Below are 24,629 nucleotides of genomic sequence, written 5' to 3' on the forward strand. Positions count from 1 at the left end.
ACTAATGCGTATGTGTAATGCTAAGCAGATGCCACTCATGAGGCCCATAACCTTTGACCCATGAGGCTCATTGCCTTTGCTATGAGAGAAGTCTATGAGACATAACTAACTTAAATGTATTATTTCATATAAGAAACTTAATAGTATAATAGAAAAACCACCATAGTTGTCCATTGTACTCCAATGAATAATATATTCTGCAGAAAGGGCTGTCAAACGATTACATGTTTAAATGTTTACATTATACATGTGTACTCTGCATATTTATTTTGTATTTCTAAATAAAATGTATTTAAAGCAGCTGTGTAATGATGTGTCATGTATTCTGACTTCTTTACAATGTTAAACGTGCAGTCTTTGCTTAACATGGTCAACTTGTTTAAAAACGAGTTGGGTGTATTACGTAGTATTTCTGTGCTCGATACAGGTCGTACAGGTTTCCGAAAGTTTTTTTCGAACATATAAAACTGTTTCGTTACAACTTTTTCTTAGTCCCTTATTGGACAATTCTCTTGGAAAAGCACACGGCACGGCCACAGGAGAGCAAGAGAAGGAGCATGGGCAGACGTCACTTTCCCTTGTAAGCAGGAGAGAGAGAGAGAGCATATGTTAGCAAAGTTCGTGTGTTTGTTTGTTCACTGCATTTGGGGGATGAATGTTATGTAAACAGTGGATATAACGCTGGATTTGGAGATTGTTTGAAACTGATGTATGGAGCCGTCCCAGTGCTAAAAGATGCCGGACATGAACCGCATGCGGTGAGTGAAACTGATGTCTGTGGTTTGTTTACAATGGGTGCGCACATGCTTTGGTTCAGCCTACCCTTCCATCCGCTTGCGTCATATGTGTTTTGAAAATAATCACAAAGCTGCATCTATCTTTTATTAATGTGATCAAACTAAATACACTTCGGAGATACGAAGTATGCAATACTACTCTATAGGTTCTCAAGATTAATATGAGATTGGCAGAAACCATGTGTGTTACACCCGCTTTCATAAATATTTAGATGTAGTCATTTATGTTTACCATTTTGAAATGACAAATGTTTATTATTTTTCTTAAATATATGCATGCATGTGTATGTTTTTATATATACAAAATGAATAGGTACAGTACACAGACATATATTATGTAAACACAAACCCTTATTCAGGGTGCGATTAACCGCGATTAATGGGCCCTAAGTAGAAACATCTATAATTTCCACTGTCAAATAATATTCTTTTTCATAATGCCATTAAACAATCTATTTAAGGCATATTCAACAATTCAACAAACAATTCAAGCATGAACGTATTCATGACACTGCAAAAATTAAAAAGCAAACATACTAAATTATCATTTTTAAGCTCTTAAAAAACAAAAGGTAACATACTGGTAATATTTTTGGACATTTCTGTTAACCCTTAAGCAGAATGCAAATGCAGTGCAAAATTCAAAACACATATGAAAAAACTATATGAAATTAGTACACTGTGCCATTTTACACCATATTAAAACGAGTGAAGATGCTACTGTAAATCGTTACGAAAATAGCAATGTAACAGCTATTCAAAACAATGCGACTAAAGACTTGAAGAAACCTTCACATAAGCTGTTTATCTCTACATGCACATTAGCAGGATGTTTTCACTACTTATATATCGTAGTGACACAGATACATCCTTTGTTCTAACCCCTAAGTCAGACTTGTTTACCAATCATAAACGTTTCCCCACATGACCAGAGATATCTCCTTATCTCACATCAATTTTATGCCATTACAATAACAATATCACAGTGTAAACATATTTATGTCTCCATGTGAGCATGACACTATAGCTTCCTTTGTTTACATTTCTACACTTGGCAGACCTTTATTTTAAGTAAATAATAGTTTCCTTATAAGATGGTTACATTTCAACTTATCCTTTGTACTACTCGAGCCCATAAGAAATCCACAAGTAAAATGCCTAAACTTCTAGCATACAGCTATAAAGTGAATATGTGCAGTAATAATGTTCCTCAATCTAATCGGTCACAGGTGCATATAAACACTGTATTACTCTTTCAAAAGATTGTCCTGATAGCTACTACTAAGTGATTCATTGAGTGATCTTACTGACTTTCCAAACATTAAACAAAAAAAGTGAGTTGGAAGGCCGATTTGCTACAACAAAATCAGCTGAGATGTGTCAAAAAAAGAGAAATGTTCAACAGGAAAAGGATAATTTATTAAACATTACTGTGTAAAAAGCAATGAATATAAGATAAGTTAACAAACTTTGTAACATCATACCAATACTTGCTACTTCTGTTTTGTTGATCTGCCATAATGGTTTTTAAAATCAGACACCAGGTTTCTGGAAGTATTGTTTGACTGTATCAACAATAGTTGAAACCTCTGCCATGCCACCTTTACCTGTGAGGATACAAAGACTGCATTTTAAAACACGTAAGGCAATAAAAAAGAAACTAATATTGAACTGATTTGAAAATATTTGTTCACTTTGGAAACATACAGATTAAAGCCCAAACATACAGAGCATCAAATTCTGCCAAAATGATTTTAAAGGATGAAGAGAAATTCTTATCTTTCACAAACACTTGTTTCTCTTATCAATGCAAATTCCCACTGATATCGCTTTCTGAGAAGATACCTTCATCTCCACAGACAAGTTTTTTGGAAATGCAGGGGATCTCAATGTAGCCAAAGCTTTTAAGGGTGGCCACTTGCTGTGCAGTGATAGGGTGGTTCCACATGGCTGTGTTCATAGCAGGACAGAAGAGCAGCGGACGGTTTGTGTCCCAGGCCCTCACCACGCACGTCTGTCAAATTAAAACAGCACACGTAATAACACACCCAATGCAAAACCCACACAAAATCACAGACATCACAATCATATAGCTCCACCTGCAGTAAACGTACTATTACACCTATATTACTTACCAGGAGGTTGTCACAGATACCACTGGAAATTTTACCAAGCGTGTTGGCATCCAGTGGGGCAATGACAAAAAGATCCGCCCAACGTCTGAGTTCAATATGGAGCACAGGGTCACAGCGCTTTTTCCACATCTAGCAATAGAAATATAAGGCATGTTCTACATATCATCATTTGACAGCTTGGGAATAATAAAAACTCCACAGTTGGACAATAAGACATTGCTTGTTATTCTTTGACATATCATATAACAATAAAAGGCATTTATTCAATGGAAGGCAACACACCTCCCATTCATCCTTATCAGTGTATGCATGGACAGGCACTTCATTGATGTCATAAAAATGAGTGGCGTGGTCTGTTGTGACCACACGCACATCAACCTGGAGAACAGAGCAATAAACATGTAAACATGTAACCCAGTTTGAAGGCGCAAAGCGCCCTCTGGTGGATAATTTAAACGAATATTTAAGCACATTTTTGGGAGAAAGCTATGGCTTTGTACGGCTAAATAGTGCATACTACTTAAGAACTCTACTCAAATCAGAAAGATAGGTCTAAATGTATTTAAAACACCTACCTCTGGAAATTCAAGGAGTTGTCTTACCAACAAAGGCGCTTTGAGTGCTGCTACACTGCCAGTCAAACCCAGCAGAACCCGGAACTTTGAACCACTTGTCTGCAGGGAATCCTGCTGCATTATAAGTTAAACTTCTTGTGAACCACGCAATGCTATAATTCAAAAGCTAACTCCAGCTGTATTTATTTTGAACGGATGTTTTATTTGAACCGTTCATGTTTGTTTTACAACTAGTTCGGCCTATTGCACTTTGACCGTACAGACTACTTCCGTAAACAAAGGCACAAAGTGTTATCAACAACGTCACAGCGCCATCTTTGGCGGGGAGAGTACCTACTATGCAAAAAAATATATCGTCGCTATCTCATTCATGCACGATATTTATACGTCTCTTTATTAAAAAAGGGTAAATTAACGGAGATTCCACGGATGCGCGCGCACCTCTGTACATCCGCGCAGGCGCACTTGCAGAATATTCTTGGCAGATGACACAATCCTTGGGAACGTCTTCCGGTGGACGCGTGAGCTCCACATCGCCTGTCATTCACTGTTAAATTTGCGTCAAGAGGATTTAAACGTGAGTATTTGCAATGCAGGCTCTCACCCCTCACGTGTACTGGGCCCAGCGGCATGGTGAAATTTACCTGCGGGTGGAAATCAGTGATGCCCAGGTAACATCTGATGAATTAAACGCGTCTTCTCTTTCTTCCATACACTTTATTATTTTGCCTGCGGTTGTCGGGGTCGTGTTGCATGAAGTTGTTTTGCAATTGCATAGACATAAATAAATCTTGGTTGTTGTTTAACTCCTAAGTTGATATTGTGTTGAAGGATGTCAAAGTCTAGATCGAAGGAGAAACATAAAGATCTTATTGATTGGGAGAGACTTGATCCTACTGGACCCGTTAGCCATCTGTCCCGGTTAGAATGACAGGGCATGTTTTATTAACTAACCCGTCTCTACAGTGCTTTTACAGAGCAGGAGAAAGCATGCTTGACCTGTTGTCTCATTACGATAATGAGAAAGAATACATTTTCCACATAGAGATCTGGAACAAAGGAGGCATTGCTGTTGTTTATTATATAACTGCTATGAAAACACTTTATGCAAATGAAGTGATCAGGGAACTGTTACAATGTTTTACCTATAGAGTGCCTATGTAAGTTAGAAGAACGTAGATGGAGAATTAAAACAAACTTTGCATTGTAACATTGTATAAACCAAACCCGATAACACAAGCCAAACCATGTAATGTTTAATAAGATCATCTTTGTTTGTTTTTTCTGTAAAACTCCTGCTTAAATATGTCGACTCAACTATAAATACATGATACATTTGATGTTCAGTGTGCTGATGTAGCTGGACAGTGGGAGGAGCTTACAATCTCACACTCCTTGTTTCATTCTGTCTCTGTCACTCAGAATCTCATCATTTGCGTTGAAGAGAACATCCTTCGCTTCAAGGGTACACTTCACACATTTTTAACCACCATTTGAGAATTTTACGTTTTAGTTGTGTTATTCATTGTATTTGTTCTTTTTTAGGCCAAGGGCATGGGGCGAAAGGAGAAAACGAATACGAATTCAGCTTGGAATTCTTAAAACCAGTCAAACCTGAGGTAGGAGTCATCTCGTGTGCAATTCATCCGGTGTTGTTTTGATGCACTATGAAGTCCAGTGAACATTTGCCTTGCCAAAGACAGAAGTATGTTTAGTTTGGCACTGTATGTTGTGTTTATGTTGGAATCATGTTCCCGTTGAAAAATGTGTCTGTGTTTATTTGTGTCGTCAGGTGAAACATAAATCCACTCAGCGGCAGGTGAATATTACGGTGAGGAAACAGGAGCACGCTTGGTGGGATCGACTCGCTAGGCAGGAGAAGAAGCCGTTGTTTCTAGCGCCTGATTTTGACCGTTGGTTGGACGAGTCAGATGCAGAGATGGAGCTCAGAGAAAAGGTCACGAGAAATGATTGATGGAGAAATAGATTTATTTGGCTTGATGGTATGTTTGTCGGATGTCTCAGACTTGTTTTTGTGTACAGGAAGAGAAAATAAATAAAGTCAGCATTGAGTCAAGAGTCCGTAAGGACCGTAAGTATATTTTTCATTCTTGGAGAAATTATTGCGTGGGTCAACTTAATAATATTCATTCTTTACTCTTTTTTTTTTAAATGTTTTTTTTGTGTGTTTGCAGCTTATCTTGGCTTGAAAAAAGGTTTTCTTTTTATGTACAACTTGGTCCAGTTCCTTGGCTATTCATGGATCTTTGTCAACATGACTGTACGTCTGTTCATACTCGGGCAAGGTAAGTCCCATATGCCTTGCTTAAAAATCTTTCTTTTTTATCGTGATTAAGCTGTTATTGTTGCTTTCAAATGGATTTTGTTTTTTCGGAGGTCTACAGATCAGCTATGCAAATTGTCGTATATGCTATTCATAGAGCATGTTGTTGCACAGGAAGCAGTTAGTGTGTCTGCATTTGGCAAGCATGAATACATGTGTAATATGTTTCACAAAAAGGCAGTTTTAGTATGAAACGGTTTAAACTATAAAAACAATTCTACCTACACATTTTATCAGTATGTAAATCCATGACCCTGGCTTTGTTAGGGCTATGGCTATCCAGTATAATCCTCAACACATTTCTCGTCTCTCCAACAGATTCTTTCTACGACACCTTTCATACCATTGCTGATGTGATGTACTTTTGTCAGATGCTGGCAATAATGGAAGTTATTAATCCTGCTGTGGGATTGGTTAAAACTGGAGTCATGCCTGCTTTCATACAAGTCAGTACAATGCTCCAATATAGATGACCAATATAAACTTTTTTTGTGTGTATATGTTTAGAATCGTATACAGTGAAGCAATGTTCTCTTCTTCAAAGGTGATGGGGAGGAACTTCATCCTTTTTGTTGTATTTGGTACCTTAGAGGAGATGCAAAACAAGCCAGTGGTTTTCTTTGTCTTCTATCTATGGAGTACAATTGAGATATTTAGGTAATTATCGAATAATTAATCTACAAATGGCATTTTACATGTGTAATTGTATAATATAAGGCATGTTAAGAACACAGTTACTGCTTGTGGGGAGTACATGCTGAATTTTTTGACATGGCGTAATATCACTGTTTTATCTACAGGATTTCCTCTTCTCTATTTTCCGGGCCAGATGTTAATAATCCTTTTATTTCTTTTATACGGTTTGTTTAATGATCAAATAAATAAAAACAGATTTAGGAGAGGCTGAACTGCAAATCTTTGCATAATCAAAAGTCTCATTTGAGTTCAAGCATGAAAGACAATGCAAAGGGCCGAATGCTTTTAGCCAGAGCTTTTTAGCTCTTTGCGTCATTGCTGTTTCACATATGTGGTTTCTGAACAGCCACAGGAAATCCATACTCCACTATCTCATGCTAAAACAAGTTGCACTTCTCTATTTTGCTCACTATAGGACAGACATACGTGTTAGCCAACAGCTTTTGTCCCACAAAAGCTGTTATAGCTTCAGCTTGCACGTTCATTTGGGGTAGCTACTTCAGATCTAACTTAGATATGTACTAGTTAAAGATGGACATAAAAAGTATATTTGGTGACCTTATGCTATGTTTTCTCAATTATTTTTCAGAAGCACTGCAATAATTATAGAATATTTTTTGATATTAGCCGAGGTGCTTTTCTGACTGCATCGATGTCCAATTTGCAAAAAAAACTGATTGGAGTCAATTTTAAAAGTTACAATAATCGTAAATCGCAGTTGAAGAATTCACTGAATCATCTTGGCTCACTTCCTCACCCACTGAAACACAAGTATTTCAACTTGTTGCAAAAAAATCATAGTTTGATCAAACATAACTAATCCCACCTTTGTTAAACTGTATTGCAGGTATCCTTTCTATATGTTGGCCTGCGTTGATACAGAATGGAAATTGTTGACTTGGGTGAGATACACTATATGGATTCCCTTATATCCTCTTGGTGTGTTAGCAGAAGGTAAGTGTTCCTACCACATGAGCTCTTCACGTGAGACTTTGTTACTATGTCCACGTAATCATTTGCTTTCTTTGGTCTTTAATTGTTGATCAGCGGTGGCGGTGATCCAGTCCATCCCCATCTTTGATGAAACCAAACTTCTCAGCATTCCTCTGCCTAAATTCACAGGCCTGTCTCTCAGCTTTTCCTACATCCTACAGGTCTACCTGGTGCTCATGTTCCTCGGTAAGAGCTACTGTACATAAGACACACATTTAAAGTGAAACCAGGGTGCCTACAATCTTTACAAAGCAGACTATTCCGGTTGTGTTTTTTGAAGTGTGTATCACTTTTTTATATAGATTACACTTACAAAGACTAGGTGCTTAAATGATCAGAGCTTAACATACATATCCATGGAGATTTACAGTATATAGTGAATACAAATAATCTTTTATTAAAAAAAAATGTCTGTAAATGATAAGGATGGTGGGAACCCTGTTTATCACATGTTGAGTTCTGACACCGTGTCTACACCGAACGCATTAGAACCCATTATAATTAGAAAATTTGTTAAGCCACGTCTGGTGTGGACAATCTTATAGAACAAGCCGTGTGTGCATCAAATCGTGCCACGCCGCATCCGGTATAGACACGGTGAAACAATAAAACCGGTGCAGTTTGACTAAATCTACCAACAATTACAGGCCTCTTCATCAACTTCCGCCACCTCTTCAAGCAAAGGAGAAGACGCTTTCGCACAAAAAAGAGGAAAGCCAATTGAGGAGGAGAAAATGACCTACTTTTCACATCTCGTGTCGTGATCCCTGTTTTTCCCTCTCATTTTATATCAAGTGCATTTCCTTTCTATACTCTGAAATACTGGAGGACCACGATCAAGCTCTACAGTATATAAATGACAATATAAGAACAAGAAATAATGACCTTATTAAAAAGTTCTAAAGAGGACCATGAAGGTATTTATATATTTGTCATTTCATGTGCAGTATGTTGGATGTTAGCTTTGATGAAATTACTTGACAGAGAACACATGCAGCATTTTATCATCCTGCCAGCCCCTGAGATGTGACAGTGATCTCTGTTGATACATCAGAGCACTAAAAACATCAAGATAGATCTTAAACCTCAGGGAACAAAGCATGAAACAAACAGTGTCATTGTATGGAGGGATCTGGACATGAATGTGTAAACACAACTAAAAATGTTTTATTAAAAATGTCAGTGAACCATGTTGACTTCCAACTACCTTTAAAAAGCAGCACACATTAATAAAACAACATGTTTTAAAGCTATTTTCACAAATTTTATTCCAAAGCCTATAAATGGACTACTTTATGAAAACGCTGAATGTTTTTCTTTCCTCAAATGGAACGCTAATAAATGACCATGTCACAAAGTATATCGTTTCTTATCTATAAAAAAGATGGCTTTGTTGAGGTATAACGCTACAAAAACATTGAAAATGAGAAAAGTGTGTATTTCAGAAGTACAGTGGCTCAATTCCCACGGAGAAACCTTTAATAAGGTCCATTAATTCTCACAAAATCCGTTAGTCCGGGAGCATCGTACCCATATCCCCTACATTCTCTCGGCTCCGCCCCCAGAGAAGTCAGTGAGCATGGGGGTGATGTTGTGTTCGAAAGCTGCATACTTGGAGTCTCCAGTACTGGCCAGTTTAAGTTGCTGGGCAGCGTGTGAGAGCTGGAAGGCAGCGTCAGGGTGGGCAGAATCAGGCAGAAGAGTGCATTCCCTCTCCAGAAGTTCAGCCACGCTCTTCAGAAGCTCCCAGAATCCAAAGGCCAGAGCCGCTTTACGCAGGCGATTCAATTCCTTCAGTATGAATATACAAAGAAACTTTGGGTAAAAGTCTGAATGTAACCAAATGGGTGAAAGCAAAAGATTTTGAAAAATATATTTATTATGGAATATGATATAATTACTGTTTATAAAATGCTATAATGCTAAAATTTGTATTGTATCTGTTTCAATGATACATTTCTGAATATTACTGAGAGCTACACAGTTTTTTGTGACCTCGTACATTAACGATGGCCTCTAACCACAACCCAAGCCAGAGGATATGAAGATAACTTGTCTGTGGTTCTAAAAGATGCTGATACACAAAATCTGTAAATCTGTCTTAGACACGTTTTTAAGTTTAGTAATAGAAATATTTCATATAATTTTTACTGACAAAAGATATATCAAGTGTGGAATAAAACTAATTATCCCATAAGCAATTTCATCCGAAATCTGTCAAGACAATCACAAGACAAACATCATCTACATATTAAACATTGAATACGTACCTTATAAAAGGTTTGTGTTTTTTCTGGCAGTTTCCTTGCGTTACGGAAAATTTTCTGAACATCTGTCTGTTAAATTAAACATACAAACATTCATTATAAATAGGTTTAAACAATCAAATAACAAATCACTCAGTCACTCTCATATTAGAGAAACAGCCAGATGTCTCGGGTTAATACCTGAAGTCCACTAGCTTTAATCCAAACGGTAACATTCTGAGCATAACTTCTCTTGTGTTTCGGCTGTATGGGAAAGGGACTTTTACTGTCATCTTCCCCATAGGGATTTTCAGCTGCATCTACAGACCAACCAAAAACAAAGAGTCACAGTCTTTATATATTTAAACTAATGACCAGTAGGCAAAACTATGCAAAACAAAAAACGAATCTTGTGTCTTCTGACATTAAGAGAACAGGCAGCATGAGAGGAAAATAAATATTCAATCATGCAAATGTCTGTACCTTTAAGGTAAATATCTAACTGAACCATTTAGCCTGCCTAGGCTGTGTAAATGTTTAACAATTAACTAATGCATAATGCACTACAACAAGCTTATTCTTACTATTTCAATGTTAATATGCATTTTAAGAATTAGCGCTGTGAAATACTGATAACTGAGTGGAAACTCTACCTGAGGCAGGACCAAGTTGTGTCATTCGGCCCAGCCAGGGCAGAGGCTCCGAGCCCAGCTCAAAGAGTGACATCATCAGGTTGGACTTTTTCTTACTGTCTGCCTGAGAATATAGCATTCCAAACCAGTCTGGCCTAATAGCAAGACGAAAAAATCAGCACCACATATACTTTTTGGAAATTCAAAAAAAGTTTGAAATCTATTATCGATCTAAACTAACATTTACCACTTAAATTGCTTCTGACACCATTAACATTATAGCTATAATTTGCATAATGAATTGTGATCGGTCTGTCCTTCATAAAATGCAAATGTAGTTTCTTACCCTAACTGTACAAGTGCCACCATGCCCTCCACTTTTAGACTGCCATGTAAAAGTACGCAGAAATTTGGGCTTTTGCCAGCCATCTGATTTGTGGAGGGCTCTTCCTCCGTCTCATCAGCGGTGCCTGTACCCATCTCATCCCCCTCTGTCAATGATAAGAGGGTCATCTATCAAATATTAGACATGTGAATAAATTAAAGAAACAAATAAGGAGCAAAACAATCACCTTTATTCACAGCAATGGGCAGTACCAAGTGCCTGGATAAAACGGGAGGGCTGGAGATGTCTCCAATCTCAATAAAACCCACAATCTCCAAGTCTATAGAAAAATGGACATTTAATGTGATTCCGTATCCCTACCAGTAGGTGTCAGTATAATTCCAAAACCACAGCCACATTGACCAGTTATTTGCTTTTTTGTATTTTTTAATAAATCATACTCTTGTGTGCTTGTACCTGTTTGAACTGTTTTGGGAATGGGATCCACCTCCTCATCTATCTGCACTGGTTCTGGCCTTGGAAAGACCTGCACGTCAGAAGCCAGGTTCCCGCAGCGCAGCACAGCATGTAAGGGAGAGTATGCCTGGTCAATCAGCTTGCTGCCAAAACAAGCGCAGTGATACTGTTAATCACAACGTGTCTACATAAACAAATACTACATAAGCACTAAGCGACCATACTACTCACCCAAACATAGCCTGGACACTTTTAAGACAGAGGGGTCCCTCCATAGTGTATATCTGACCCTCCCCACCGTTCAAATTAATCAGCAGCTCCAAGTTATCCAAACCATCAGAGGCTTGAAACTTTAGAGGACATTAAAACACAACAGAGATTAAAGGGAATAAAATGGAAAATTCATACCAAACGCAAATAAATGCTTGCATCTTTATGTTCTTAAAGCAAAATCTTTTGATCTCAATGTTATAAGTCAGATGTCCTAATGGATGTGTGTATGTGTGTTGTACCTCCTCTGCATTGGCGATACACATGACAAAGAGTTTGGAAGGGAACGGGAAAGGCAGAGGGAACTTCTTATCGTCCGTACGTTGTTTCAGTGTTTGCAGGGAATGGCGCAAAGAACCACGGCCAATCCCCATTGCACCATCAGTAACCAGCACCACCTAAAAACAACCATGAGAACAGCATTCACACTGATCAACTTTAACCTCAGAGCCATCAGTACAGCTTGTCACATGACTTATAGCTGCTTTGTGCAAAAACATATATGAATATATTATACCTGGCAAGGGCAGGATGTTCCCCATTCCTGCTGTACTACATTACTGACACCCTGCAGTGCAGCCTCCAGACAGGTCTTATCATAGTCTTCAAGATTGTTTAAGGCCTCCTACAAAACAATGAGCAGGTAGACACTCAGTCAAAACCCTTAACGGGGCAAAATCTGTTATAGTGCACTGACTTGTATTGCTTTTTTGAATTTGGGATGTCTGGCCAGGTGTTTCACCTGCAGAGTATTATAATCTCTGGTGAATGGGACCAGAAGCTCCCAGAGGGAGGAGAAAGCGACAAGTGACGTGAACTCCAGCCTGTAATTTGTTGCCATGTGTTCGAACAACATCGTGAGTCCATGAACGGCCAAGTTCTTCCTCTGAAACTCTTCACTGCCCTCCACTGACACGGGTCGCGTCATGGACAGCGATGAGTCCATAAGAACCACCGTAGGCATGTTTGCAATATCTTCGTTTCACTATATGATGAACGGTTACAGACGAACTGTTTTAAGGATCTGTGTGAGACAAAACGATGTGTTACACTTACACAAGTCATTGACAGAGGGGTTTACGTTAGAAATGAGGATAGAAACACAATGTATACAAAATGCATAAAACTGTTCTTAAAAATGTAGAATGATTAAAAAATGCTTCATTTAAAAAAAACAAGTTTATGTGTAGAACTAAGCAAAGTAATACAGTCTATTCAACATCACTGTCAGTGTATTGCAATAGTTCGCATCATAAGTGATCCGAAAAACATATATGCATATAAACATATATGTCAAAAACATGACATATAATAAATTCTTGTTATTTTCGAAAACAACACGTTGACATCCATACAAAATGTTTTACTTAATTTAAAAAATAAACATCAAGATATTTTTACCCATAGTTGATCCTTTTTTACCAAGTGTGCGCCGTGGTAGGCGGGTCGTGCGGAAACAACAAACACCTGCCAGTTCGTTCCGGGTTGCTATCGAGAGATGGATTTCGTTCATTTTTAAAATCTATTTAGAAATGTATTTATATTATTATAAATTAACTTTCTGCCTTGTTTTAAGAGATGCAGTATATACAGATTTTCAGATCTAGTTCCCAAACAAACTCTAAAACAAATCTGCTAATTTGACTAAATGTAAAATGTTTATACAAATCTGTAATCCATAATCATAATAAAAGATGAAACATGATTTCAGACTTTAGTTTTTTTGTTGTTTGGATCAATTGAATTCGGTTTTGAATTTACCCTCACTCTCTACAAATCTGAATGAGCAATTGGGATGAAATGATTCAAGACATAATGAGAGTGTGAGGAGAGAGTACAGTTAATCCTCTTAAAAGTCTTCAGGTATTAGATATTGTGCTGATCCACGCTGAAGATCTGTCCTGAATGACCTGAACCAGCGCTCACAGCATCATCCGTGTCTTTCCCTGCAGCCCAGCTGTGAGACAGCAGCGCTTCTCGCAACACCGCATGGCAACGCAGCATCATCAACCGGTACGTTTCCTTCGTGTATTAAGGTTTTTCTACGTTGCAAATAAAATATCTATTAAGTTTTAATTTCTGAATAATTGGGTTAGTTATTAAATTAAATTTTCAAGTCCAGTACTGTTATAGCAACCTGTTGCCATCAAGCATCTTGTCACACCGTTTGAAGCTGTATCTATATTTTTATGAAGTGAACGTGCACAGTTATTTAACGTGTATTTTTTGGATCTGCTTGCAACACATTATCTTTGAATTCTGTTTTATATTCTGTTTTCTCAAATAGAAATGTGCAAGACATGCTTTTCCTTTAGATTTATTAATTTAGAAATTTGATTATGTAATTTCTGATTCAATGTAGTTGAAAAGCTGCAATTAAATTAGTGATATACTGAAGTCCATTTTGTCATGCCTCCTACTTTCTGTGTTGTTGATTCAATTGTTGCACTCATTGTTTGTTTCACCCACAGTAAGCACTGTCAGAAAAGACCTGCACTGCAGAAAAAATGAGATGAATCGTTCTGTAAGAGTGCCCTGCACCTCAGCATCTTTTGGGGGTACATTTTGGATGTGCTGGCTTTTATTACCCAAACCAAAAACTCGGTGCCCTTTAGGAAACATAATCGAAAATGTTTCTGACTCGACGAAAGAGACTCCATCTGAGCCGGATTATATTTCTTCTCTCTGGCGTTTTCCTGTGTTCCTTATACCAGCTGACTATTAGAGCCAAACTACCAGAACCCTGGCCGGAACCTCAGATAGCGGAGAACACTGAGGAAGGTTCTGGACAAACTCTAGTGGGACTGTTGGAGGAGATAGGGGTTAGTATTTTAACTGATGTTCAGCCAAAACACACAGATGAGGTCCGACCATCAGACAGAGCTAGGACTTCAGCCCCCACAAAAATACCCACAACTGCAGAGCCACCTACAACAACCACAAACAGGACGATCATCCAGTGCATCTTTGTCGACCCAAACCTTCCCAAACCCACTCCCGTTCCCACTCCATCCATCGGCACCACCACTCTCCCCAATACTACAGGTTCCATTCCTGGAGATGCACCACACATGAAGGGCGAGTACCCGGAGGACATCTTCTCCATTGATGACCGACGTAAAGGCTGGGTTCTTCTCCACATATTTGGAATGGTATACATGTTTGTTTCGTTGGCCATCGTGTGCGATGAGTTCTTCGTCCCGACGCTGGGGGTTATCACATACAAACTGGAAATTTCAGATGATGTGGCAGGGGCTACTTTCATGGCTGCTGGAGGCTCTGCTCCTGAACTCTTCACGTCCTTGATCGGTGTCTTCATCTCGCATAGCAATGTTGGCATTGGAACCATCGTTGGTTCGGCTGTCTTTAATATTTTATTTGTGATTGGAATGTGTGCGCTGTTCTCCCGGGAAATGCTTCACCTCACCTGGTGGCCTCTGTTTCGGGACGTGTCGTTCTACATCCTCGATCTTATCATGCTCATTATCTTCTTTTTGGACAACTACATTATGTGGTGGGAGAGTATGATGCTGGTGTGTGGTTATATTCTCTATGTTTTCTTCATGAAGTTCAACGTACAGATTGAGCGAGCAGTTAAGACTCAGCTCATGAAACACAAGAGCATCGTCAAGGTGATTGCGGTGGAAGTACCAGAGAAGGTATGGTTCATGTGTTTTTTGCTCTTATTTTTTAACTAAAACGCTCATTGTTTACACTCACAGTAAATAAAAATGCCAATCCAGATCGGGCAGTTCTCATTATTCAGATTGTGAAGATGAATTTAATGGTAAAGTGGGAATTTATACACACACCACCAATAAACCAAAGGTAAAATTAATGGTTGTTTCCTACTATTGATTGATAAAACTAAATTGATTTTAATATAAGATAATAAAAATGGCACACATTGTCTTTCAAAAAGCATCACACTTTAATATTTTTGTGTTTAGTTAAGCTTATAATGTGACATGAGCCTCTGTTCTGCTCTGCTTGTAGATTTGATAACAGAGATTCAATAGAATCCCACTCAGGTGAATGTTAGTCACTTATGTTTATTCATTGAGCAGATACGCATGTGTTCGCGTTTTCCTTTGATAAGCAAAAATGAAAAGGATCTCTTGTGTCTGCCGGGCCCAGACATTGTTAATGAGTTGTCTTGAAATAAGTGAGGTATTTGGAGCAGGTGCGTTTGGCTTACAGTCAGAGCTCCATCTGTATTAGTGACACGGCCCGAACACATAATAAAATCACTACACACTTTCTTTGTTTTAAACGTCTTAATGAAGAAAATATTACTCAATGGATCCTTACTAAAAAGTTCCATTCACATAGTTTGTTTGTGGGCATGTCTGTTGCTCTCTTTATTTCATGGACTTTGAGGATGTTGAAACTCAATGATTGTCTGCACCAAAGATGTTCACCTAATCCTTTGAGGGTCTGCTCTGATGTACAAACAGTGTAACATATAGAGTATTTAAACCTGATAAGTGTGATTGAAGCTTATACAATGTAAGAAGGCTTACTAAAGCCACAGGACCTCATGGTCTCAGTCAAACTAAACCCGCTGTATTGAATTTACTAAAGACGATTACCAAGTGCAGCCATTTCAATAGAGATACTCGCACAGAATTTGATACGTTTTTGGAGGAAAGGTAGATAAATAATCCTTATAAGTTACATTTGTAGCATCTCTCAGGTAGGCTATCCCAATATGTTTATCTGTGCAGATTATGGTAGTATGAAAATCTATAGTGTGAAGTGTTCAGTATATGATGAAATCATTGATCTGAATGAGGCAATCCAAACACTACACTCACCTTTATTAGTCAGTTGAGGAAGAAGAATTAAAGTCATGTAGAAAATGCTCAATTGTCAGTTTCTGTAATGTTGTTGCACGCAGGACAATGGGACCTCAGGTGAAGAAAACAGGGCACCTGAACCAGACGACAAGAATCGATTGAAGGTAATCCACATCATACAAACAAACCAAAAGTGATAGATGAATAATTTAACACAAGACATGATTGATTTCCTTTATTAAGTCCTTTCACTCCTCCATGAAAGGGTTAATTTTCTTTACATTATTGTTTAGTACTTGTCATAATTTGAATCTCCTCTTCTGTAGCTTAAGCCTACATTGCAGCGCGGGGGCAGTTCTGCCTCTCTGCACAACAGCACCATGAGAAACACCATCTTCCAGCTGATGATTCACACACTTGATCCTCTAGGAGAAGGTAAGAGCACTTCACTGTCTGCTCCCTCATAATGACAGCCGCACAAACCTTTCTGATCTTCCACTGTTATGTGTAAAATTCCTAAAATATATTCGGAGCAGATTACAAATCAGTTTTCAGCATCACATATGTAACTGATTTGAAATGTTCAACGTTATTGCAATGCATTGTGGGATTGTCTTCCCCACGCATGTATGCATATGGACATATCCTAAAATTAGGCATTTACGAAGCAGCAGAATCAAATTATCGACGTTTATCAACTGTTGTGCCAGAAGCACGGCCACATTACTTGAAATCATTTTGAAAGCATAATCAATCCCTAAAGCTTCATTTTCATATGAATTAATAAATTATGATGACTTTATTGAAATAAAATAAGGAAGCAAAGCAACTTGAAAAATGAGAAGAACATTCATAGACCTTAATAGGTCCTGTTTATTAATCTTATACGGGACCTTTTTACAGACTGCCACAGAACTGTTGGTGTATTTTTTATGAAAAGTTCTTAATCTGTTATCTCAAACGCTGTATAACAGAGGAGTCCATTTGTCCTTCTCGTAGTACAAATGGATTAGCAAGGCATGTTCTATATAATGACTGTACTAAATCCTGATTGATACTAAGAAGATAAATAGCTCTTTCTCAGTATATGGAGTGAAGAGTGATTCATAGAAGTGAGAGGAGGTATGGGCTTAAAGCAGTGTCACATCACTGCTGTATGCAGTGATGTCACATCATGTCACATCAACCTGTATGACACTGTATGACATGCAATAGACTACAGTTTTCACATTGCACATAATTGATAAAATTATGTACAGAATGACAAAAAAACAAATTTAACATTAAGACATGACACAATAAAACATACATTTAGAAAATACTACAAAATATACATTAACATATGTTTAAAAGGTGCATTGACACACAGTAGTCCAGTATCCCATACTGGCGTTCTTGCAAACAGTTTGTGTAATATAGCAACCCTGTTGATGAGGTCTCTGTGGGTCCGTGGTTTGATGGATGGGGGTCTCCTGTGGCTGATGACCTTCAGCCGTGTAGTACCTGTGCTCTCAGAGTCTAAACATAACCTCTCAGCACTATACTGCTCCATCTTATTAAGCAGCTTTTGACTGAGCTCATAAAGGCTGGATCAGAGCCAGTCTCCTGGACCTCATGCTGTTTGTGATATGCACTTCTCATCTACAGGCTGTATTTGTTGACAAACTTAAATTTTCATGTGTGCCATTACTTCCTATTCATGCTTTGACAAACTACATTGGGCTTAATACATTTTGATCAGTTGCATTAATTTCATAATCATAATGTATCGTGTAATGTAATACAATGCAAAATGTATAGTACTGCAATGGTAGTTTTATAAAGGCTAAAATTACATTTATAAAACGGTAAGATCTGGACCTTGATTCTGATTGGTTGAGCCGCGTTCTAAGCCATTATAAAAGACCCGATAACTGCTGACCGCATTACACAGCCTAATCACTGTGCCAATGTTGTTGCGTCTGTGTTGGTTGGCTTTGCTACACATTTTGAATAACTGTTTTTAAAAGCACTAAACCCCACGAAGCAGTGGGTCACAAGTGCATTTCTGAACAGCTAAGTGGGTTTTAGTTACGCCCCTTAGCTGTTATAAAATGCACTTTAACCCACTGCTTCTTAGGGCTTATTGGTTTGGTTGGTAACCAGAAAGAGGGTTTCCTCACAGACGAAAAATATAAGAAATTAAATAAATACTAGAAAATAAAAATGTGCATGTGGAAATATATGTCAGTGAGGATATGTGTGGTTTTGAAAGGCATATTGATCATGGTATTTATTGTATATGAATCTACTTTTACTCATTAGAGTCAGTGTTAAATGGCGGTGCAAAGGCTAGAAGCTCTTTGGAATGTAAAGGTAAGGGGGTTAGTGTACGTGATGTCGTTCTTGTGATGTGGTTGCCTTTCTGTAGTAGCCTGTGAGATGCGAGGACATCACGTTGTATTACGACTCTGAAATAAGCACATTTGTAATTTGTCCCATTGTTGACCGTTACAGTCAAGATCAAGTCCACATTCAAGAACAAAATATCACAGCTATATTCTTCCTTTCCTGGTTTGCAGTGAAATTTAAAGACAAGGCTCAGATTTTGAACAGCATGGCCCGGGGGAAGGTAGAGAACAAAAAGAAGGAAAAATCGGGTGAAGGTGAGATTTTATAATCTTAGTGTGTTTAATTATGATTGCACGGAGCTTTGTAGACAGGTCAGTGCATTGCGCATCTGCATCACAGATGAGCTCTGTTACATATTCATAATGCTTATTAATGTTGCATTTCCACAAGCGCTGTACTACCAGCTGTGTGTTGGATGAAAGGTACAAAGAGAGGGCACGCTGCCAAGGGTTTGGCCCATTTTGTCATATGCGCAGCATCCTGCATTCCATGTTTCCACCTTTTGTTTCTTCTTGAGAGCTGCTTTACACATTAGCTGACATAATGACCAAGCTCCATCTCATGAATTAAATATGAGAAGCTTGGAATCGACAAGGACTGTTTTGTGCCAAATCCAAGCCAAGCTATGGCGACATTTTTCCTTATTCCTATTGAATACACCTTCACTCCATATCTGGGAGAAGTAGGAGATTGTTGCAACATTTTTGCTTATTGAAATGACTTTCATTTTCACATTTTTTATGCTTGTTTTTTTCTCAGTTGGTGATCGAACAGACCAGCCTAAGGATTCGGATGACTCAAGTCCTGCAGCAAAGGAAGGAGAAGCGAATCAGAAGACTGAGACACCAAAGGTGGGACCATTCCTTCGTCTAAAAGTGGTTCGGAAGATTTGAGACACTTGTGTCTTATTGAGTCTTTAACTTGCTAAACTCTCTATTTAGGAAAGAGACGCTGCGGCAGGAGGTGGATCAGAGAATCCAGGAGGCACAGACGACTCTGACAGCAGTGAGGAAGATGACAGTGATGAAGACAGCGATGAAGACAGCGATGACGATGAAGATGAAGCTGAAGGGGGGGACAATGAAGAACCTCTGACCTTAGAGTGGCCAGACACCAGACGTAAACAGGCTACATATTTGTTTCTGCTGCCCATCATCTTCCCACTGTGGCTCACAGTTCCAGACGTCAGAAACCCTGTGAGAAACCAAAATCGAAACAAAAAACATTCATGCATACATGATTGTTATGTGTTTGTTGTGTATGTGTTCCACTAGCTGTCTAATGTCTGATCTTGTAGTTGATTGTGTTTTACAGGCATCTAAGAAGTTCTTTGTCATCACTTTCCTCGGCTCGATAGTCTGGATTGCTATATTCTCTTACCTTATGGTGTGGTGGGCACATCAGGTAAGTCTAGAAAACATCTGATTGTCCTTCAAAGTCAGTTCCAATTATCAGTAAAATGGTATTTTTTCTCTCTTAGGTGGGTGAGACCATTGGCATTTCAGAGGAGATCATGGGTCTTACAATCCTGGCAGCAGGAACCTCCATTCCTGATCTAATAACCAGCGTGATTGTTGCTCGAAAAGGCTTGGGAGACATGGCGGTCTCCAGCTCTGTAGGCAGCAATATTTTTGACATCACCATGGGGTGAGGGAAACGAATAACAGCCAAGATGTGAAATGTCTTCCCTTTATTGATGTATATCCATAATGCAACTGTATTTCACACGCTTTTGCAGGTTGCCGGTTCCCTGGCTGATGTTCTCGTTCTACCATTCATTTGCTCCGGTGCCGGTGAGCAGTAACGGGCTCTTCTGTGCCATCGTACTGCTCTTTCTCATGCTCATCTTTGTCACTATTTCCATCGCTGCCTGTAAGTGGAGGATGAATAAAGTGTTGGGATCCATCATGTTCGTTCTCTACTTTGTGTTCCTGGTGCTCAGTGTGATGCTAGAAGACCGAATCATTGTGTGTCCCGTGTCCATCTGAACACAGCTGTCGGACCTGTTGTTTTCATTACACCTCAACGTTAACCCGCAACACATATCCATGTGGATACACTTGATACCACACCAAGTGTTCTGAACGGTAACTTTACATACAACATATGGTTTTTGAAGCGTCCCTGGAACTGCGGAAATTATTTGTGAAAAAGCTGATGCAAAATAACAATTTAGTTATTTTATGTTTATACCAAAAATATACACATTTGTTGTCACTATATACCCATCAACATAAGAAAATGTATGACCTTTATCACATATTTCCAGTTTAACGCCATAGGGTGATGTATAAATGGTCTTAATGCCGACATATCTGTAATGTCCCTTTAATTTTAAGTAGTATGTGGATATCACAATTGTTTTTTATTTATATTGTGGTTTATATTGTGAGTTTTTAGAAAGATATGGTGAAGCTCTTTTCAAAATGTATGCAGAAGTCACTAAATTTAGAGAAATTGTGATCGTATTGTGAATGATGTAATTCTGCAATGGAATTATTTTTGTTACAAGAAAACTGTCATTAGTGTGCATTTTAAAAACAGATGTTGTGCTGTAAAATATGATTTAAATCGTCGTATAACAAATAACTATTTATTACTGATGCCAATATATAGACGCAGAAAATAATAAAGAGACCATACCAAATTTTAATTTAATCAGAAATTCTAAATATATTGTGGCCATTTCATTTCGGTGTCTGTTGAATTTAACAAAATCAAACCTCAGGAGTGACGGGACCCATGAAAACTGTTAAAAATCCAGGTTATCACATAAAAAATAATTTTGAACTTTTCCTAAATACATGTACAGATAGTAATGTTGTACTGCTTAAAAGTGAGTATTTTCTTTGTAGTCTTTGATATCTGAAAAAATACAGAGCACCTTTCTGTTATTTTCACCTGCTCTCCATTTTTCTTTTTCAGAAAATAAATGCAAATAGAAACAATATTTTTTTTTAATTTTGAGAGAAATATTGTTAGAAGTTAACAGAATGAAACAAATTTATCAACTTTACCACCTATAAATAATAATAAAAAAAATGAAATATGAAAATAATCATTTTTAAATGGTCTCATTTTTTTTCTTTGACTATATTATACTGAAAAACTATTGTGAAAAAACAAGTTCCTGTTTGTACAATATAGAGTCAAGGGTTGTTTCTGAATGTCACACATTGTGTCTCTTCACTTGTTTGAGTGTAAAATTAAAAGGAGGTTCTAAATGTGGCATGTGTTATTCTCTTTTCAAGTGAAAAGTAACAAACATACTGGAGCTGGTTTGAGTACCGTATGTTTATTTACAGTTCTAAACATTTGATCTGGCTCAGATCTGACAAAATGATATATACAAATATAAATAGAAGTAACAAAAGGAGTGATATGTAAAGCACATTGCCCTAACATAACATGTTAAAAAACAAACAAATAATTAACCATCTTGCACATTACCAGCTTTAAATGAGCTTACCATGAAATAGATCAGTTTTTCACTACACTATGCCAAATGATCTAACAAAGCAGGTGATAGAAAAACTGCTCCTACATTGTCAGCAGAATACTAATATATTTCGTTTGTATTAAATGTGTAGTTTTACACAGCATCAGGTCACTAAACAAAATAACACTTTTGTAAAAAAAATCATCCTACATGGGGCAGTATTATCCGTTGTTTTCCCACTCCGGACATAAACATCAATGCATCACTGTGTATTAATACATATACAGTTTTTTCACATATGATGGTAAACTTATGGTACGCTTATCAGGAGCTTTTACAATTCAGAAACTCTCCAACCAAACACATTCAAAGTGCAACTTCGATTAACAATGATATTATTGAATGGTATTCAAATACAACGGTTCCAGTTACTATATGTTAAGAGATAGAATTACACTAAATGAAGTGTTTGTATGCTCATCGGCTTTGTGTAATTTGTATCATGACGATTACTGTACAATATAAATTAAATGTTAAAAAAAATGAGTTCTACAGTAGCGTAGACAGGTCAAGCGTAGTCTCAAAAAACAGTCAATTTTTACCCTTTACCTCATACTTATATACTTCCTTACACTTTATACCCTGTTATAATTTGTCTCTATAATGTTTGTACATAATTGGTCCAGCCCAAGATAAGGCATTTCTCACCTCAAAATCCCACTAAACGTACAACTCATGAAAGAATATTTGGTCCAGTTCTGTACCTCAGGAGTTAAATCCATATTAATACTGACAGTCAACCACCACTGGTCCCCAGGACCAGAACATCGAACACAACTCAAAATGAAACCTGTACACAACAAACACCATATTCTTTACAAACGGAGACACATCAGTTATAACAAATTTCTGTCTTAAAAAATAACTGTATCATACAAATATTTAAAATAATAATACACATATGTACACAAAAGTCTCTCCGTAGGCGTTACGCTGTATACAAGTGCCCATAGATCCCAGCGGACTGTGTGTTGTGGGGTTGTTTATTGTGCTTCTATACTACGCGTAAATATTGTGACTGAAGTTTGATTGTTTTACAGCTAGTGGTCGCACATCCACTCCACGATTCACTCTGTATGAACTGATGGAGTGATAAAATGACCTGAGCACAATGCTATTGCTCCTATTCTACAATGACCTCAAGTTTACCTGAATGGTGCTAAAGGATTTAAATGTGGCCCAAAAGCGTCTGAGAGGGGTTGAGACAGATGGAAGAACAAATGTTAAGGAAAGCAGGTGATAAAATGGATAATGTACATAGAAAAGCATTCTAGACCTGTGCCAAAACAATCACAGAGACAGCCAGGGACAGTCTCTACATGGGACCACATGAGAACCAGAGGTAGCTTTGGTTTCAATAAATGTTCAGGATCACACGAATGAAAGCGTTCCTTCTTTGGCTGGACCTTGGACCTCCAGGATGTCTTGATGACTTTGTGCCATGAATGCGAGGAAAGAAAGAGGAATGAGAAGATTAATAAAGGTGAAGTCACAGGACAGGCAGCCCGAAGGTTCTTCTGCACTCCATGACTCCAGCGCTAGGTGGTCGGTCACAATTGTGGGTCATCTTGACCTGGCTGGGAGTCAACCGGTCATACGCCATTTTGTATTCGCGGTCAAATGCATCTGAGGACAAAAGAGTACACTCAATTATTATTGAGTATAACAGAGTTTTGCATAATGATGGAAGTCACATACCAATGAGCTTACCAATATTGATGCTACTCTTGCCCAAAGCCACCAATGACAGGAACAGGATGTCTCTATATAAGCTCCTGGATATAAAACAAGTTTTTTTAATGAGTCTTAATAAATATGCATTCTTTACAAAGCAAATAAGAATGTTTTGATGATGTCTTTTGTCCTACCGTTGTCTGACAAAGCCCAGTCTAGTGCCCATCAGCTGCAGTATTTGACTCATGGGGTGGTAGACATCATTCTTCTGGATGCTCTTCACGACGCTCTGCAGCAGCTCTAGACTCATCGCCTGCTCCTCTTCCCACACAGCAGCAGATACTGCAGGATTTGCACCTGTTCGGATATACAGATTATGACGTAGCTGCCCAGTGCCCTGCATGTCTAATGATAACCGCTGAGGTGAACATGGTGTCAAGGCCTTGCAATGCAGTTGCTAAGATGCTCCGAGTAATTTTCCTTTTTGATGCAAGAAAACTACATAACACTAAATATGAGACTTTTATTTTTCCAAATATTGCAATATACTTTTTTATATTGTTGCCCTTCATATTTACAGTCATGGGGCTCACTTTTTACTAAACTTCTGAGATCGTAAGACATATTCTTACAATATGATTTCCAGAGCAAGTAGCAGGGCTGGATAGGGTCCTGATGCAGTCTAGGGTTGTCCCAAAGGATCTGGACCAAGACATTCTTGCTATCTTCTGACACACAGCTTTGCAGAGGCTGTAACAAACGTGCAAAAATGGAGA

At 38.1% G+C, this 24,629-nt stretch overlaps 5 protein-coding genes across 10 annotated transcripts in view; 2 read left to right on the forward strand and 3 right to left on the reverse strand.

Annotated features, from left to right (window-relative positions):
* Positions 1-2,194: 2,194 nt before the first annotated feature.
* ppcdc (phosphopantothenoylcysteine decarboxylase) lies at positions 2,195-3,671 on the reverse strand. 2 transcript variants are annotated; one of them, XM_056765986.1, is made up of 5 exons: positions 3,535-3,671; positions 3,215-3,310; positions 2,933-3,061; positions 2,643-2,811; positions 2,195-2,404 (listed from the first exon to the last, which is right to left on the reverse strand). In XM_056765986.1, exons 1-5 carry the CDS (start codon positions 3,625-3,627, stop codon positions 2,331-2,333), a joined length of 561 nt encoding a protein of 186 aa, XP_056621964.1. In that variant the 5' UTR covers positions 3,628-3,671; the 3' UTR covers positions 2,195-2,330. The 2 variants fall into 2 exon arrangements, with proteins under 2 accessions (XP_056621964.1, XP_056621963.1); XM_056765985.1 differs by having other exon boundaries at positions 3,508-3,646.
* A 272-nt stretch (positions 3,672-3,943) lies between these two features.
* On the forward strand, positions 3,944-8,793 carry hacd3 (3-hydroxyacyl-CoA dehydratase 3). Of its 2 annotated transcripts, none has more exons than XM_056765983.1 (11): positions 3,944-4,178; positions 4,930-4,972; positions 5,053-5,126; positions 5,300-5,464; positions 5,551-5,599; positions 5,703-5,813; positions 6,170-6,297; positions 6,396-6,508; positions 7,395-7,501; positions 7,595-7,726; positions 8,188-8,793. In XM_056765983.1, the coding sequence occupies exons 1-11, from the start codon at positions 4,098-4,100 to the stop codon at positions 8,262-8,264; spliced, it is 1,080 nt and encodes a 359-aa protein (XP_056621961.1). In that variant the 5' UTR covers positions 3,944-4,097; the 3' UTR covers positions 8,265-8,793. The 2 variants fall into 2 exon arrangements, with proteins under 2 accessions (XP_056621961.1, XP_056621962.1); XM_056765984.1 differs by having other exon boundaries at positions 4,017-4,084.
* On the reverse strand, positions 8,686-12,946 carry ints14 (integrator complex subunit 14). The gene is made up of 12 exons (XM_056765982.1): positions 12,892-12,946; positions 12,233-12,514; positions 12,008-12,115; positions 11,733-11,888; positions 11,452-11,570; positions 11,221-11,363; positions 10,991-11,083; positions 10,765-10,909; positions 10,440-10,573; positions 9,988-10,106; positions 9,811-9,876; positions 8,686-9,331 (listed from the first exon to the last, which is right to left on the reverse strand). Exons 2-12 carry the CDS (start codon positions 12,452-12,454, stop codon positions 9,080-9,082), a joined length of 1,557 nt encoding a protein of 518 aa, XP_056621960.1. The 5' UTR covers positions 12,455-12,514; positions 12,892-12,946; the 3' UTR covers positions 8,686-9,079.
* A 1,174-nt stretch (positions 12,947-14,120) lies between these two features.
* slc24a1 (solute carrier family 24 member 1) lies at positions 14,121-21,683 on the forward strand. Its single transcript, XM_056765981.1, has 10 exons — positions 14,121-15,149; positions 16,391-16,453; positions 16,616-16,724; positions 18,594-18,644; positions 18,851-18,934; positions 19,440-19,531; positions 19,622-19,876; positions 19,995-20,084; positions 20,161-20,327; positions 20,419-21,683. The coding sequence occupies exons 1-10, from the start codon at positions 14,121-14,123 to the stop codon at positions 20,666-20,668; spliced, it is 2,190 nt and encodes a 729-aa protein (XP_056621959.1). The 3' UTR covers positions 20,669-21,683.
* Positions 21,684-21,956: 273 nt separating this feature from the next.
* Positions 21,957-24,629, reverse strand: part of dennd4a (DENN/MADD domain containing 4A) — a 28,666-nt gene continuing 25,993 nt past the window's right edge. For all 4 annotated transcript variants that reach the window (XM_056766983.1, XM_056766982.1, XM_056766981.1 and 1 more), the window contains 4 exons: positions 24,486-24,603; positions 24,048-24,210; positions 23,890-23,954; positions 21,957-23,805 (listed from right to left, as the gene is read on the reverse strand). In XM_056766983.1, the coding sequence (XP_056622961.1) occupies positions 23,669-23,805; positions 23,890-23,954; positions 24,048-24,210; positions 24,486-24,603 (483 nt within the window). In that variant the 3' untranslated portion in view covers positions 21,957-23,668. The remainder of the gene's footprint in view (positions 23,806-23,889; positions 23,955-24,047; positions 24,211-24,485; positions 24,604-24,629) is intronic.

The sequence above is a fragment of the Triplophysa dalaica genome, chromosome 14 (genome assembly GCF_015846415.1).
Source record: "Triplophysa dalaica isolate WHDGS20190420 chromosome 14, ASM1584641v1, whole genome shotgun sequence".
Classification (NCBI taxonomy): domain Eukaryota; kingdom Metazoa; phylum Chordata; class Actinopteri; order Cypriniformes; family Nemacheilidae; genus Triplophysa; species Triplophysa dalaica.

Coding starts and splice junctions, on each gene's coding strand:
- ints14 (XM_056765982.1), bottom strand. CDS start 12,454: ATGCCTACGGTGGTTCTTATGGACTCATCGCTGTCCATGACGCGACCC. Junction 11,084..11,220: donor TCCCAAAACAGTTCAAACAG/GTACAAGCACAC, acceptor ATTTTTCTATAG/ACTTGGAGATTGTGGGTTTT. Junction 10,574..10,764: donor GTGGCACTTGTACAGTTAGG/GTAAGAAACTAC, acceptor TCTTGCTATTAG/GCCAGACTGGTTTGGAATGC.
- slc24a1 (XM_056765981.1), top strand. CDS start 14,121: ATGTTTCTGACTCGACGAAAGAGACTCCATCTGAGCCGGATTATATTT. Junction 15,150..16,390: donor CGGTGGAAGTACCAGAGAAG/GTATGGTTCATG, acceptor TGTTGCACGCAG/GACAATGGGACCTCAGGTGA. Junction 20,328..20,418: donor ATTTTTGACATCACCATGGG/GTGAGGGAAACG, acceptor ACGCTTTTGCAG/GTTGCCGGTTCCCTGGCTGA.
- hacd3 (XM_056765983.1), top strand. CDS start 4,098: ATGCAGGCTCTCACCCCTCACGTGTACTGGGCCCAGCGGCATGGTGAA. Junction 7,502..7,594: donor TCTTGGTGTGTTAGCAGAAG/GTAAGTGTTCCT, acceptor ATTGTTGATCAG/CGGTGGCGGTGATCCAGTCC. Junction 7,727..8,187: donor CCTGGTGCTCATGTTCCTCG/GTAAGAGCTACT, acceptor CAACAATTACAG/GCCTCTTCATCAACTTCCGC.
- ppcdc (XM_056765985.1), bottom strand. CDS start 3,627: ATGCAGCAGGATTCCCTGCAGACAAGTGGTTCAAAGTTCCGGGTTCTG. Junction 3,062..3,214: donor CTGATAAGGATGAATGGGAG/GTGTGTTGCCTT, acceptor TTCTATTGCTAG/ATGTGGAAAAAGCGCTGTGA. Junction 2,812..2,932: donor GTATCTGTGACAACCTCCTG/GTAAGTAATATA, acceptor TTAATTTGACAG/ACGTGCGTGGTGAGGGCCTG.